Source organism: Salvia splendens, unplaced genomic scaffold (genome assembly GCF_004379255.2).
Source record: "Salvia splendens isolate huo1 unplaced genomic scaffold, SspV2 ctg835, whole genome shotgun sequence".
Taxonomy (NCBI): domain Eukaryota; kingdom Viridiplantae; phylum Streptophyta; class Magnoliopsida; order Lamiales; family Lamiaceae; genus Salvia; species Salvia splendens.
The window spans coordinates 1-14854 of NW_024599515.1; the positions used below are offsets into that span (position 1 = coordinate 1).

Genomic DNA, 14854 nt, shown 5'->3' on the forward strand with positions numbered 1-14854 from the left:
AACAGACCTTCAATTTGATTGTAAATTATATGAAAAAGGCATTGTAAAATATATTTTCTGAAGAAAAAAAAGCAGAGGGACTGGAGGAAATGCATGTTGAAAGCAAATTTGAGAAATGAAAGATTCTTCACTGCACTGCACTGTAAAATTAATCTGTGAGTATAAGGTCGAAGTTTAAGATGAGAGTTTACCGTGGTAACAGTTAATTCCATCGCATAATAAAAATGTACTGAACACTTCTCAGTTTTTACCTTAATTTTATCCCATTATCTTTTTGTAAGTATATAGGGGCCAAGGGAGAAGATGTTATCATTATGAACAACACCACAAGATCAATATTGATGAGACGGATAAAGAAGCTAGCTCCATAGAATATACTCCATGTAATTAAAGCAATGGGATGAATCAACGGTAGGCCAACTAAGCAAATGTTTCAGTTTTATATGCTGATCAATTCTTGTCTCAAGCTTATGTTAGAGATGCTAGACGATGCTTCACCAGGATTAATTCCAGTGCAGTGATAGACAATTAACCAGCAAACAGACGCAATCTTCCTGATAGACATCTTATATCGATAATTATTATGAGAATGAGAGAAGTAAACTAGAGAGGATATAAAACACATGCTTCATGTGAACTGACTATCATATTACAAATGCTGTAGCTACAGACCTTGATGCGTTAATATCATTGTCATACTCTCGGAATGAATGCCTGCAATCTCCAAGCAAAGATCGCCCATGTCCACGGAAGAAAGGATGCTCGGGACTGGAACATTTTATAGCCCAACAGAAAATAAGTGGATATTGAAATCTAAATGAATGGGTAAAAGCAGCATTTCATACATGAAAAAATGGCAAGAAGTTACATCAACATACGAACAAATTTCAATAAAATTACATTGAAATATAATGGACAAACTTGCAACCTCACTGGCTTGAATGAACAGAGAACCAAATTAATTTTCTCGGTGAAAAAATGAACAATTTTTGCATGAATGAAATTTATTGCAAATCTAGCTAATGCTGATAGAAAATGAGGTGGCACGTAATAGAAATATTTTAGGATGCAAAATGAGATGGGTGGGAAGGAATATATTCCTATCTAATATTAGAAACATCAGCCCCTTGGATGAGATAAAAATAAGTGTGCGGTAAGACCCTATCATAAATATATGTGGAGGAATAGTATATTAACAAGCTGATTTAGAGAATTAACAAAAAAAATTATCCTGATGCCTAGTTTTGTACTAATCCAAAACTAACTTGCAAGATGTCAAAATTCTACATATGATTTCATGCATGCTAATATTTGAGTATTTGGACAAGTAAAGATGCTTTCTCAAACACAAACTAGTCTCGAAAAAGTATCGTACGAAGCTTACTAATAAGTTGTGAACAAAGTAGATAACATGCGGCAGTTCAGAAGTGTTTCAAAGATCTAGCTCAACATATTGTCAGCTCTAACAATTCATAGGGTTTTGACTAAAATTCACTTTTATCATTAAGTTCGTATCCTATAAAGCTATGAAGGGCATGCCAGATGTTGGAGAAAACCGTTAAGTTAGAAGTGCCTGAGGGACACAGCCCCTGACACAAGATACACATCCTTAATTAGAAACTGAAGATCACACTTTGGTATAGCACTTCAAGCAGCTGAAGATCACACTTCGGTATAGCACTTCACTCAAAATTTTCCACCTCCGTCATCTAGAAAAGAGGAATTTAGAAGTGCATTTTCAGTTTAGAAAAGTTACAAGACCTTGAACTTGCGGTCCTTTGTTCAGCTATTGTTTTCTTTCGACTACGCCTCCAAAAGGAATTTGCTACATTTGGTTCACTGTGGGATAATCTGGACAAGAACAGGTATTTAGTAACCTCACCCAAACTAATCACATGATCAGATGAATATTATTTTAGTTGGATAACGACACAGAAAAAGTTTCCATGCATGGTACACATTATTTTCTCAGTGGGAAATAAAAATAGATGCACGCAACAAGATCAGATTATCAGTTCTGAGATTTGGATTGTTAAACAACTTCCCAACATGTATAAGCTGAAAGCACTATATTCCAGCAGTATCAGGGGAAAGGTGTAATGCTAAAAGGTTAAGGCTCAGTACAAAGAGATTTTATTTAAAGTTCAAGTTAAGAGCAACACAAACTGGATCCTAAACATTTATTCTTACCCTTCAACTTCTGTTTGATCTGAAAATGCACGCACTGGACTATTTGGTTCAATAGGTGAATCATATGAATCATTTTCAGCAGAATCACTCTCACCAGCAGAGAGATGAGAGAGAAGGACTGCCTTGGCTGAGCATGGCACCAATTTCCCAGGGCTACGTGCAAGATCAACCAAAAATTCACTAGAATTTAAAACAACTATGGCAGACATGTGCCTATACGCGTCTGATCGCTGTATTACCCCTTCTCTATCTAAACCCTGGAAGAAGTGCCAAACACAAACACAAAATGAGGAGTTGTTTATGCAGAAAAATTCAGCTATGGCAAACATTAGGAAGATAAGCAGCTGCTGATGGTATGATAAATATAAAACTCATTGCTTGTCTCAAAAGAGGTTGGCAGCTTACCACCATAAGCATACATTCCAGGCCAACAGTGTCAGCAAGAACTTTGAATAAGATAGCTTTGGAATGGCAAGATCCATGCTTTACATGGCCCAGCATATGGATACCTTGACTATCCAATGCATGAGAGACCGCTTCTAGTGCGCCTCTCACATGATCGGGTTCCAATTTGGGTCTTTTGAAGAAATCACAGACCTATAGAGGTGTTAACAATATATTTAAAAAACTTAATTTTATGAAGCTACATCAAAAAAAAAAACTATTGTAAAAGGAATTCAAAGAATTGCACACCAATCCAGCTAGCTTCTTGATTATGGCGGCAGGATTTGGATTGAGTCCCCTCACCAATGTGACAGCTAGCTGCTTTAACATAGAAAGCTTCTTATCTTTACGTGCATCAACAAGAATAACATTGGGCCTGAGCCCATCAGCATCCAAAGCCTGGAGCTCATCTATGGAGGGAATAGTATCAAAAAGCTCCTTGAATCTTCTTTCCTAAAAAATTAAGAGGAATCATAAGTAGCCAAGATAGCCACAATTAAGTTGGTTTGCAATGCCCCTTGCCATTTTAATAAGGTAATGCCTGGTTTAGAAGAGAAGGTAAATCAAGTCATTAGCACGAACAGTATGAAATAGTAGACATCCCTTTATCAACACAGAGGGCATCCATGTCATAGAATGAAAAGGAACAGTTTATTAAACTATTCCATCATGCACAATATACAAGTTCCAAAATGTAAGCTAATACAAAATTCCTTAATAAAGAAGACCCTGAGTTGGTAAGCATGAATAGAACTATTGAACTCTAAGTCTAATATAGGGCTATGACTGAAAATTTGTTAGAACTTAGAACCCAGAGCTTTCACGCAATATTTCTCTACATCGATGCTATTGTTTTCAGAAATTACTGTGTTCTTAAGACTGAAAGTTGAGTGGTTTAATGGCGATAATCCTTCACTGTTATGCAGATTTGAAAGAGATATATTACACTAATTGCAACACATACTTGGTGTTAGTCGTACAAAGAGCTAATAAACAATTCTGGGAGAATCTCATTAAAAAGATGGCCTTGTCTGGAAATTTGCATGTCACAGATGTGGAAACTGGATACATAGTTTTGGCTCAAGCACAATGATTTGATACTAAAAGTTCTGAATCAGGAACCAATTTATTACAATGATCATAGGAATGCAACAGCAGTGGTGGCCAAGATACTCAAAAAAATCCCTGGAGTCTATGCAAGAAGTTTTCTTAATTACTTGTAACAACATTGCATAGAACTTCTTGAAAAATAACAGAGTAGAAAAGAGAACTGGTTGCAAATTCAATATAATAAAAACCTTTTGAGGTGTGATTGAAAATGGCTTTGAGGCAATGTGATCTACATATCTGTCAAAAATTAGATCGGAAGGAATAAAACCAAACTAATCAAACATAGTAACATTATCTTATCTATTTGATTTCTTATTTATAAACTTCACCAAACAAAGCAGAATATATTAGTCGTAAGTTTAGCATACAAAAAAATTATAGCATATCTTAAAATTAATAATAACACTTACTGGATAGACGAAGTAGAAACCATCCGGAATTGGTTCTGCTAGCTTTCCAGTGTCCCACAAAATCTGTGATGCTAAATGAAGGGCTGGACTCCCACAGTCAAGCTGACATTTTGATTTAGAACTTGAGGTTTCATCTGGAGAAGCCAGAGAAATTACTCGCAGTTTATCAATAAGACCTGATGGCCACCACTGGGCATTATGAACTGATCCTTCCACCAGTCTAGTGTCATCCGTTGTCTCCTCCATGTATTCTTCAACTCAAAATACAATATCATGTTTGGCAACATGCAACATGCATAAGAGTCATAGCAAACGCAAACTCTTCTCCACAAAATATTCATAAACAGCTTGTCTATGATTTGCGTGTAGAACAAAGAATCTACAACTTCAAAAAGAGGGGGGAAATGAGCAAGCTCAGAAAATTAAATTATTTTCACAGTGTTTATTTAATGCATTTTATAACAGAATGAACCAAATAGCATTTTTTAACAAATCTCTCATATCCTCCCAAAAAATGGAGCACAACGAAGATGGTATATAAAATAAAAACGTTTTCAGGGTCACCTTTTCTCCACAAGTGTAAAAAAGTTTGAAATGAAAATGAAATTGAAAATCATGTCATCCACAAAGATGTTAATAAATAAAAGTAAATTTTCCTGACAGATTTTATAGTTTATGCGTGTCCATTCCTTTCATCTTAAGTGGCACCAATGTGAACTAAAACGGAGGAGCACGTTAACCTTCCAACATGGCAGATTCACTGCTAACTAACTTTTTTAGCTTAGGCAACACATTTTCTATCTTTGTTTTTCCGCTACGGTACTTGATTTTCCTTTAGTTTCAAAACTAGGCTTTCCTTGTACAGATTTTGTAACCAATTCCCAAAACATGAGAATAAAAACTTGCTCCATGCCTCCAACTTATCCTTCACTAGCCAACAGGATGCATTGTGATAACCAATGATATAATCTACTTTCCAACAAACCCATCAAACAGCAGCTCTCTCCACAGCTCCAATACACAAGCATGAGCGCATTCACAAACAAGAGAACAAAGTAAAAACTAAAGAAAAATAAGGAAGGACTGGATTCATTGATCAATTAAAAATCAATATAGCAAAGGAGTGGATATGACAATGAGAGGAAGGGAAAAACCTCATTCTCGTTACAAACTCAAAATCAGAGAACTTAACTTGATTTTCAAACTGGAAACCAATCAGTCAATAAGAAATCCAAAAACTTGCACTAAAGGTAAAGAAGAAGATAGCAGCAGTGTATTAACGAAATAAAATTCATTTTCCAATTAATTAATGAAACAAAAGTTCCTCATCCGCTCATCCGGAAGCATGTAGAAAGGAACAAATAATCAATCAAGCAGCAGTGTATTAACGAATTGACGTCAACAAAAGTTGGAAACGGAACAAACAATGGCAAATAACGATGACGGAGAGTTACCGGAAGATCTGTTGCCGTGAATCTGAAAATGATTAGCGGAATCATGGCAATCTGAATCTGGGAGAAGTGGCTTTAACCGTTAAACTCTGCTTCTACGTTGGCGTCATTATTAAAAGAAAATCAATGGATTGATTAGTTCATCCTGTAGATTTAATATTAATATTAATATAAATATAAATATAAATATAAAATAAATACTACACGTCAACGACTCCTGGCGTGGCGTGGTTTAATTTTGCGAATATTTTAATTCGAAAAGGGGCGTTCAAACCAACCCGCGTGTGGAGCGCACATTCTAAATTTCTAATTAATACAGCGTGTCCGATTTAGAGTCACCAAAATCAAAGATAAATTAAATTTTATTATTAGTTCTCATTTAGAAATTTTGGTGATGAATTTTATGCATGCACTAAATGATTAAAAGGTAAAATAACTTCCAAACAGATTGTGTAAACAAATTAAGAAGTTGGATAAATTTTATTTGACAAAAATACTCTCTCAGTCTCATGTTACTTGCACTGTTGTTTTTCGGCTCGTCACCAACTCCTTACATTATTTATAGTTTAAGTTAGAATTAATGCATTTAATTAATATGTTAGTTTAAGTTAAGAGCTCTTTTATTAAGTGATATCTCATTACACTTAAAATTCTAATTTAATTATATTAAAAAATCAATCCCAAATTTACGGCGTAAAATGAAAAGTGCAAGTAACATGGGACGGAGTGAGTATAAAAAAGATGTTTATTTCGGAATAGGTAAACACGACAAGTGAACATTTACTCCATATTTATTGAGTAAGTGAAAAAAGGATAAATGCAGATTGAAATGGCTAACTCTTACCATAAGGCCATCCACAATAGAAATAGCCCAGCAATAGCCCAGTCATAGCCTAGCCACAAACTCCTTCTGTCACATCATCAGCACTAAAATCCTCCTGCCACATCATCAAAACAAGCAAATAGCTCAGTCATAGTCCAGCCATAGCCTAGTCACATCACTAATAACAATTATATAAAAATAAAATAATTAACAATCACACAATATACGGAATTTAATTTACGAGACATATACGGGAAACATTAATAATACTATTAAAATTTTAAAAAGTACAATATTTTAAAAAATTATAATAATTAAAAAAAGTACAATAATTCACTCCTCGTCTCCGTCGTCGTCTCCTCCGTCGCTGTCGCCACCCTCGCCTCCGCCTCCGTCACTGCCATTGCCGCCGCCTCCGTCGCCACCATCGCCGCCGCCTCTACTCCCTCCTGTCTCCCTCCGTGCCGCCTCCAACTCGTCCTGCATGCTCATGATCAATGTTTGAAGCAAACTCTTCTCCAAGGGGTCCACCGCCACTCGCCATTAGGGCAACGTCTTGTCCATCTGAGCGCGCGTTTGTTGACGCGCGAAGAATTTGAGATCCGCTTTGGATTGGCCAAGGAAGGATGCCGAATGGACCTCCTGGGAACCCTCGGCGACCCCCTTGCCTCCCGTTGAGCCCGCTTGTGCCCAGCCGGGCGAGTTCGGCGAGCGAACGAACGAGGGGTCGGAACCTCCTAGGCCGTCTTTGGGAGGTCGTGGGAACCACCGCTGCTGCCGCTGAAATCACCGGTATAGTTCAGTCGTTGCTTCTTCGGCCAGCCAGCGTCGACACCTACTCAGAACTTCTCGAAGTCGTTCAACACAAGATAGCAGTTCCAGTAGGTGAACTCCTTATACAACCCGGGCTGGGGGAAGGCTTTCTCCGCTATCCTCCTGCAGTCTTCCTCCTTTTGGCCACTGCTCTGCATGCGGAGGGCCTTGGCGTACAAACCCGAAAATCGGGAGACGGCAGCCCTGATTCGGTCTCACCCCTTCCGACAACCCTCCCCGTTGCGTGGCCTCCCCTCCGGGGAAAATGTCTGGTAGGCTGCTGCTATCTTGCCCCACAAGTTGACGATCCTCTAGTTGTTCGAAACGAGAGTATCATCGCAAACACTCACCCACGCCTTAGACAGCGCGACGTTCTCCGCGTCCGTCCACCTCCTCCGGACCTGGCTATCCACACCCGGCTGCGACGACTCGTCCTTCTTCTTTGGGTCGCTCCGACCCCGCACTGCTCTCCCCATTTGATCGGGAGTTTCCAGAACCCCGAGCATATCGAACCCCAACTCCTCTAAGGAGAAAGACTCAAATTGCGTGAACTGCGAATCCGCTGGGGTCGATGTGTGCGAAGAAGCAGTCGAAAAATCAAAACTGGGGCGATAGACGTTTTCCTCCCCCGGCGTCCCCTGCGTCGCCGGTACCCCCTGTCGGAGGCTGCATCGGCGCCCCCTCCCTAGGCATCATCTGCATCCCGGGTGCCCACCCCGGCATCATCTGCACACCGGGCTGCATCCCCGGTACCCCCTGCCACGCCGGCGTACTCCCCCCAGGTGCCATCCCGGGCATCATCCCTGCCACGGGTACATGTTATAGTACCCTGGCATCAGACCCCATCCACCTCCCACAGATATCGGGGGAGTTTGAGACCCGCTCGTCACTGGAGTACCTTCGTTGGTGTTCTCCATTTCTCGGTGTTGATCTTGTACAGAAATTAAGATAGAGAGATTACTCGTTAAAACAAGTGGTGTGAATGAAAATGACGTGCAAAGCGCATATATATAGTGTTTCGAAAAAGAAAAAAAATCGTCTAGGCGATGCGCTAGGTGATCCGAACGCTGCAATAGCGCCGAGCGGATCGCCCAGAGCATCGCCTAGCGCCACGAAATCGCCGAGCGCTAGGCGGTTTTTAATCCCGAAAATGGCTGGGCGATTGCAATGGACCGCCTAGCGCCGGCGCTCGGCTAGGCGGTGCGCTAGGCGCCATTGCGGATGGCCTAATAAAAACGTGTACTTATTTCGGAATATTTTGAAAAATAATATGGTTCAATTATTACGTGACAGAAGAGTAATAGATAGATTAAATTTATCGTTTGAGTTAAAATGGCAATTTTTCTTAAATTGTTAACTTGCTAACTCATCAATACAATGTACTTTATTAAAAATGTCAACACGGTGATACTAAAAAGTTAGCAACGGATCACACCCCTTAAATTTATTATATATTTATATTTGAACATTTTAAAAAGTATTTATTATAAACGACAAATATCTTAAAATTTGCAATAAACTCAAACATCCCACGATATAGCCTCGACAGACAATTAATTGGACCATAGCATTATTTGAGCTTGTCTATAGCAAACAACTTGCAGTATAGTCGTGAACTAATGAAAGTATGCAATTTTTAAAGTTGGATTAATGGTATATAAATTGTACATATTACATATGGTATATAAATTTATATTACATATAAATTGTACATATTACATAAAGATAGTACAGATATATATATTAACTATACATGTATATACATTTTTAGATTATAAATTAATTTTGTTTTTAGTTGTGTTATTTTATAACAATAACGAGAAAATGATATGAATAATTTGTGATAAAATTTATAAATTGATTAATTTTTAATCTAAAATTTCAAAAAAAGTTTATCTATGTACATTTATCACTATCTTAATTTTATTGTAAAATTTTAAACTGGATGAACTTTAAATTAGATTTCTGGAAATGATTTTGTACAATTTAAATCCCTAAATTTGAAAGAATACTAAGTACAACATGTTTTTTACAAATTATTTATCACAAGCATTCTCTATTTTTTTTCTCATTAGTCCTTTGAATTAATTGAGGGTATAGTTATATTAAACTAAATTTATTAATAGTATTTAATGAAGTCAAATTGAACATTTAAAGTTTACATTGTTTATTTTCAAAAAAAATTATTATTTTTGGGCCTGGGGTTTTTGGTCCCCAACAATTTAAATTATGTTTATAGTTATATATATTCGGCAATATGGCCCATATTATATCGTACAGTTGTGCATGGATATAACTTATAACTTGGCATCTCAATTTTAAATGGTATAGATCATAAATTTATTGAGTATATTAAAAAGTTTCACAGATATCAATATTATTTAGACATAATTATTAAAATATTTTTAATCTATGATCTTATTGAAATACTCTTTATAATCTAAAAATAAAAATAATTTTTTTATCTAATTTATAAATATATCATATAATATTAGTGGAGTAATATTTTTCGTTTCAGACTATACATTGTTTATTCTAGAAAAACTATTCTTAATAATTTTGTGTCAACGTATATATCTGTAGTTTCAATTGCTTATTAGTGCTAATGTTATTTTTGGTGGTTTAACACCAAAAATACTTCACATCTATTAACAGTCATTATGGCTTCTAGCAAATCAAAATTATGGCTCAGCAATTATAGACATTTGACAACACTGTGGCTGAAGCCATATTTCTTAAAAACAATAAATATAATGAAACATATGTGTTAAATAAAAGAATCTCATATGATAATGCATTTCGATATTCGTGCTGAGATTCAATTTCTTTACGACTTATATTGTCCCACTAATTGATTCGATAAGTACAATCAGTGGCGGATCCAGGATCCGGAAATGGAGGGGGCGGAATATATAATATTAGTTTGGTTTAGTGCGGACATGACTATTTTTTTGGTTATTCGGGGCGACGCCGGAGGCAAACGGAGGGGGCGGACATGGTAAAATTACATCCCGATAAGGGAAAAATAGTCGCACGGAGGGGGCGACCGCCCCCTCCTGCCCCCCTAGATCCGCCACTGAGTACAATGCAGATGATAGTATCATAATACTACTCCCTATTATTCAAATCATCTTTTTGTTTAAAACACTATATTTCCATTTGATGGTTGTGAGTCATGACTCGTGAGCATATAATATGTTCATATTTATTTTGATTACCAATTATATGCTCATATTTATTTTGATTACCAATTAATTAGAAGCTTAATCAAATAATTACACAGGGTTATATTAGTTTATGAAATCATTACTACACGGAGGGAGTAGTTTTTATGAGAGTAAAACTATACATATTTAGACATTCGAAAAAAGAAGCTATATAACTAAACAGAGAGATTACCTAACTATTAACAAAATGATTAATACTTATTGATATATACACATAAAAATTTATTGTTAATTCAATACAATTCTTTTGCATCAACTGCTTCAATGCACTTAAAAATGATCAGAAGTGTTCAATATAAATGTGAAAATCACTACACACTGAATAAGACCAATATCGACAATTTCACAAAGTTAGTGGTCTGAGCATTTTAATAGCAGATGAAGAAAAATTGCAGACGGTGTTCACTCCTCATCGAGATTAGAGCACATTTATGCCACCAACAAAAGTTCATTTTGTTTTATTTCACTTGTAGTAGTATAAAACAGCAGAAGGTTTATTTTGCAAACAATAAATTAAATACCAACATTAATCTCAGGTGGTTTGCATGTGGATTTAAATTATTAATAATTTCAGTTCGACTGATTCCCACAATAAACAAGATTTGAACACATTTTTGGTCAAGCAAGTTTGAAATTTAATATGGGCATTTTAGGAATATGCTATCTCTCTTTGTTATTTCAATTTCATTTCATCTATCAAATATAGAGTTTAATTATGTGGATATATTAACTCGTTTAGACTTTTAAACTAGCTAGTTTTGAGTTGCCGATGTTGAGTCGTCGAATCAAAAGTCATTGTGTAATTATTTGTAGATAGTTTATAGTTGAACATTCAGACCATAGACCATTAGATTATACGTAGTAATAAAATAAATAAAAATATTAATAATTCAAACTAACATTATATCAATATAGAGGGTGACAATTCTTAACTCGGTAAGAAAATTATGGTTTGGCCATTATTATGTCGTGTGTCGAATGAGTAGTTATCTGTCGGCGTGAAATTAAGTAATTTACCAAGTAATTTTATGTAACGACCTGCTAAAACGATATTATTAGAAACAATAATGTTGGCGTAATTATACACATATAAGTAACTTTTTGCGTAATTAATTTCGAATTACGATAGAGGGTTGTTTACGATAGAGTGTCGTTGTTGTTTCTAACGACAACCAAGTATATAAAAAAATATATATGTATAATAAAAGAATCAAGACCCATAATCAAAATTTTAATGTCCGATACATCCAACAAAATTTAATACATCGCACTCTAAGCAAATTGGGTACTTCAGCGCGGGCAGCCACGGACTTGAACCGATTATATCTACACCAAGTTAAATGAACAAGTGAACAATTATCAAATAATTACGTTAATAAACAAATATATTTAAATAAATAAAAAAGAGAGAAAGAGGGCAGATACAGAGAATCAAATTTTTTCCACACAACATTAAATGATGCATAAATAGATTGCAGTAGAAGCCATCTTTCTTTGACATAATATTTGAAGGATACGCCACTTGACATCTATTATGTATAGGTTCAATTCATTTTCTTTAACTCACCCACATCACAATCACACAATCATTTTTCACTCTACCCCGGTTAAAACCGTTCATTCCCCCTCACTCCATAAATCTCTCCCACATCTAAACCAAATCACATTCCCTCTATAATATTCCTTTCACAGTCAGTTTTCTACTATTCCGTTCTCTGCATCAAGAAAACAAGACTTATTCTTCTCAACTTCAATTCAAGGTAATTTCTTCACAATCCCATGAATACGAACCTCCACATTTTAATTTCATGATATCAATTCTTGAAATCACAGTGAGGAGAAACTGACAATTGAAATAGAAGTGAGGAGAAACTGACAATTGAAATAGAAGCCGAGAAATTCATCGAGTTGCTTCCTTTTTTCACAAATCTGCCAATTGAAGGTATACACTTTCCCCACCCAAATCCAATTCTATACTTGTGCATCTCATGAAATCAGTAACCGAAGCAAATCAATAATTCGGACAAACTAAATCAAATAATCGAAATTCAATTCATGAAATCAAATTAAGAACTTATCTTCGGGGCTGTTCGGGTTAGTTTCGGGACGTTTCGGGGCTGTTCGGAGTTGCTCGGAACTGCGCGGTGTCGGTTCGGGGTGGACTCGGAGTCAATCGGAAGCTGACCGGCAGGCTGGGACAGCAGCGGCTACAGCAGCGCCTCCCGGCAGCTGCATCGCGTCTCCCGGCAGCGACAACAGCATCTCCCGGCGGCGACGGAGCAGCGACAGCAGGCGCCTGACTCAGCGCTGCTGCTCGGCTTCGGTGACTCCACGGCGGCGAATCTGGAGCGATGCGGCGGCAGCGGAGGAGCCCGACGGCAGCAGCGGCGTCGGGCGACGGAGGGGCGAATCGGCGCTACCGCCGATGGTTCAGCGGCGTGCGACTGAAGGATCGGACGACACCTACGTCGCCGGAGTACAGTGAGCGTCGGAGGGGAGACGGCCGACGACTCTGGTGTGGTGAGGTTGGCGGAAGGCGACGGGATTTGGGGGTGATGAGAGAGAGATTGAAATGGTGAATGAATGATATGTGTTGACCGAGATGGAGGAAGTAGAGGGAATCTCTTTTGCTTTGGGCCATCCTTTTTATTTTGTTTGGGCTCAATCTTTTATTTGTGTTGGGCTCAAGTTTTAATTGGAGAAATAAGGTGGGCTAGGATAACAATTGTCTTGGGTAAAATTTATTAATCCTTGGACCGATAATTTAATTGTTGAGAATTATTTAATTAATTTCGAAATAATTTTGAAGTATGAATAATTTATCCCAAGCCCGGAAAACATATAATTTTTTTCTTAGCAAAGGGGAAATAGTTGCGATAATTCAATTATGCGCTTAAATAAATTTTGGGATTTTTGTTCGATATTATGATGGAAAATACGAGGAGCTAACGGAGGAATTATGAGCGTAAGCGGCCGACCGGCATCGCCCCGCGACGCCTCGGGGGGCCGCTAAGGAAATGGAAAGAAAGAGGGAGACGACGTTCTTAAGTCACAAAAATAATTAAGTTAATAAAGAAGTGCTATTAATTAAATTTCCCAATTTAATTAATATGCAAGTTTCTAAAATTTTCTAACGGTGAACAAATGATAAAAGAAATAAAGTAGGGGCATGCATTCCTAGAAGTATGTGAATTTTTCTCAAGTCTTATTAGTACGTTATTTGTTTTCAAAAGGCTATCTCCGCGAGTTAAGGGTGGAGTCAGGAAAATTCAAGTTAAGGGAACTAGACAATCAAGGTGAGCTTTCTTATACTAAAAATACAAATTGTATTTTATGAAAACTTGAACACATGTTCGTGATTTTTAAAGATGTTGTCTTGCCATAAATGTTTTTGTGTATGATGCCTATCTGTTGGCTACGGCCAAGTGAATTATGAATGATGATATAAGTCGAATTCTGGTCCCAGTGAGGGTGGTGTCCCCGCTCGGACTAGTGTACACAAGCTCCCTTTGCATGTTGGGCAGAGCAGGTGACCGAGGAAGGTGGCCACCTTCCCGGCACAAGAATACCTCTGACATGTTGGGCAGAGAAGGTGACCGTGCGAGAACACCATCTCGACGGCACAATGTGATCAGATATGGCTAAGTACAGGAAAAAAAGGGACTGCAGTCCAATGTGATATTTTTAGTAAGCTCGGGTCTTTTCAACAACACCCCGAGTGTTACTGTGATGATGGCTTGACAATATTTTCAAATGTATATGTGTAATTTTCGGCAATGTGTTCACTGAGTACTTTTTGTACTCAGCCCTGCATATATTTCTAAATGTGCAGGTTGAGCAGCGAAGTGGTGGAGGAAGTGCTATTGAGACAAGACATTTAATTCAGTCAGATTTTGACTCTCGGAGGTTCATGTCTTCATACATGGAACCGCGTTCATTTGCTTCTGTTGTGCATTTTAAAAGACTCAAGTCTATTTTGTTCAAAACTCTGATATTTTGAAATTTTTACAAACAATTACTCGAGTCTTCATGATCGAGTATCTTTCTTCTATGTATCAGCATTTAATTAATCATGTCTCGCAACCAATGCTTGATTTTATTTTTCCCCTTATTTCTTTCCCCGCTTCTTTAATCCTCCCCTAGTCGCGATCAACCGTGTTTTCTATCCTTAGAAAATGCGGTCGTGACAGAGTGGTATCAGAGCATTCTTTATCGCTCTGAACCCGAGAGTTTTCTTTGAAAATCTTTGGTCTAGCCTTGTTCCACTAGACTGTCTAATCGATGAAAATGATCTTAGCACTCCCACCAATCGCGCTCAATGAGGAAAAAGGTAACTTGTTCTTTTTCAAAAGAAAGTCAAGATGTTTGAAAGTTTGAAATGGAGAA

General features: G+C 37.4%; 1 protein-coding gene and 1 long non-coding RNA gene across 4 annotated transcripts; one reads left to right on the forward strand and one right to left on the reverse strand.

The window, feature by feature from the left end:
* Positions 1–607: 607 nt before the first annotated feature.
* LOC121791500 (probable serine/threonine-protein kinase SIS8) lies at positions 608–5686 on the reverse strand. 3 transcript variants are annotated; one of them, XM_042189429.1, is made up of 7 exons: positions 5609–5686; positions 4155–4533; positions 2884–3087; positions 2596–2787; positions 2191–2447; positions 1762–1851; positions 613–768 (listed from the first exon to the last, which is right to left on the reverse strand). In XM_042189429.1, the coding sequence occupies exons 2-7, from the start codon at positions 4398–4400 to the stop codon at positions 645–647; spliced, it is 1113 nt and encodes a 370-aa protein (XP_042045363.1). In that variant the 5' UTR covers positions 4401–4533; positions 5609–5686; the 3' UTR covers positions 613–644. The 3 variants fall into 3 exon arrangements, with proteins under 3 accessions (XP_042045364.1, XP_042045363.1, XP_042045362.1); XM_042189428.1 differs by having other exon boundaries at positions 4155–4539; positions 5609–5683; XM_042189430.1 differs by lacking the exons at positions 1762–1851; positions 5609–5686 and having other exon boundaries at positions 608–768; positions 4155–4892.
* A 6115-nt stretch (positions 5687–11801) lies between these two features.
* On the forward strand, positions 11802–13258 carry LOC121791502. The gene is made up of 2 exons (XR_006048578.1): positions 11802–12228; positions 12302–13258. It is a non-coding gene; the product is annotated as an uncharacterized LOC121791502 (long non-coding RNA).
* Positions 13259–14854: the final 1596 nt, after the last annotated feature.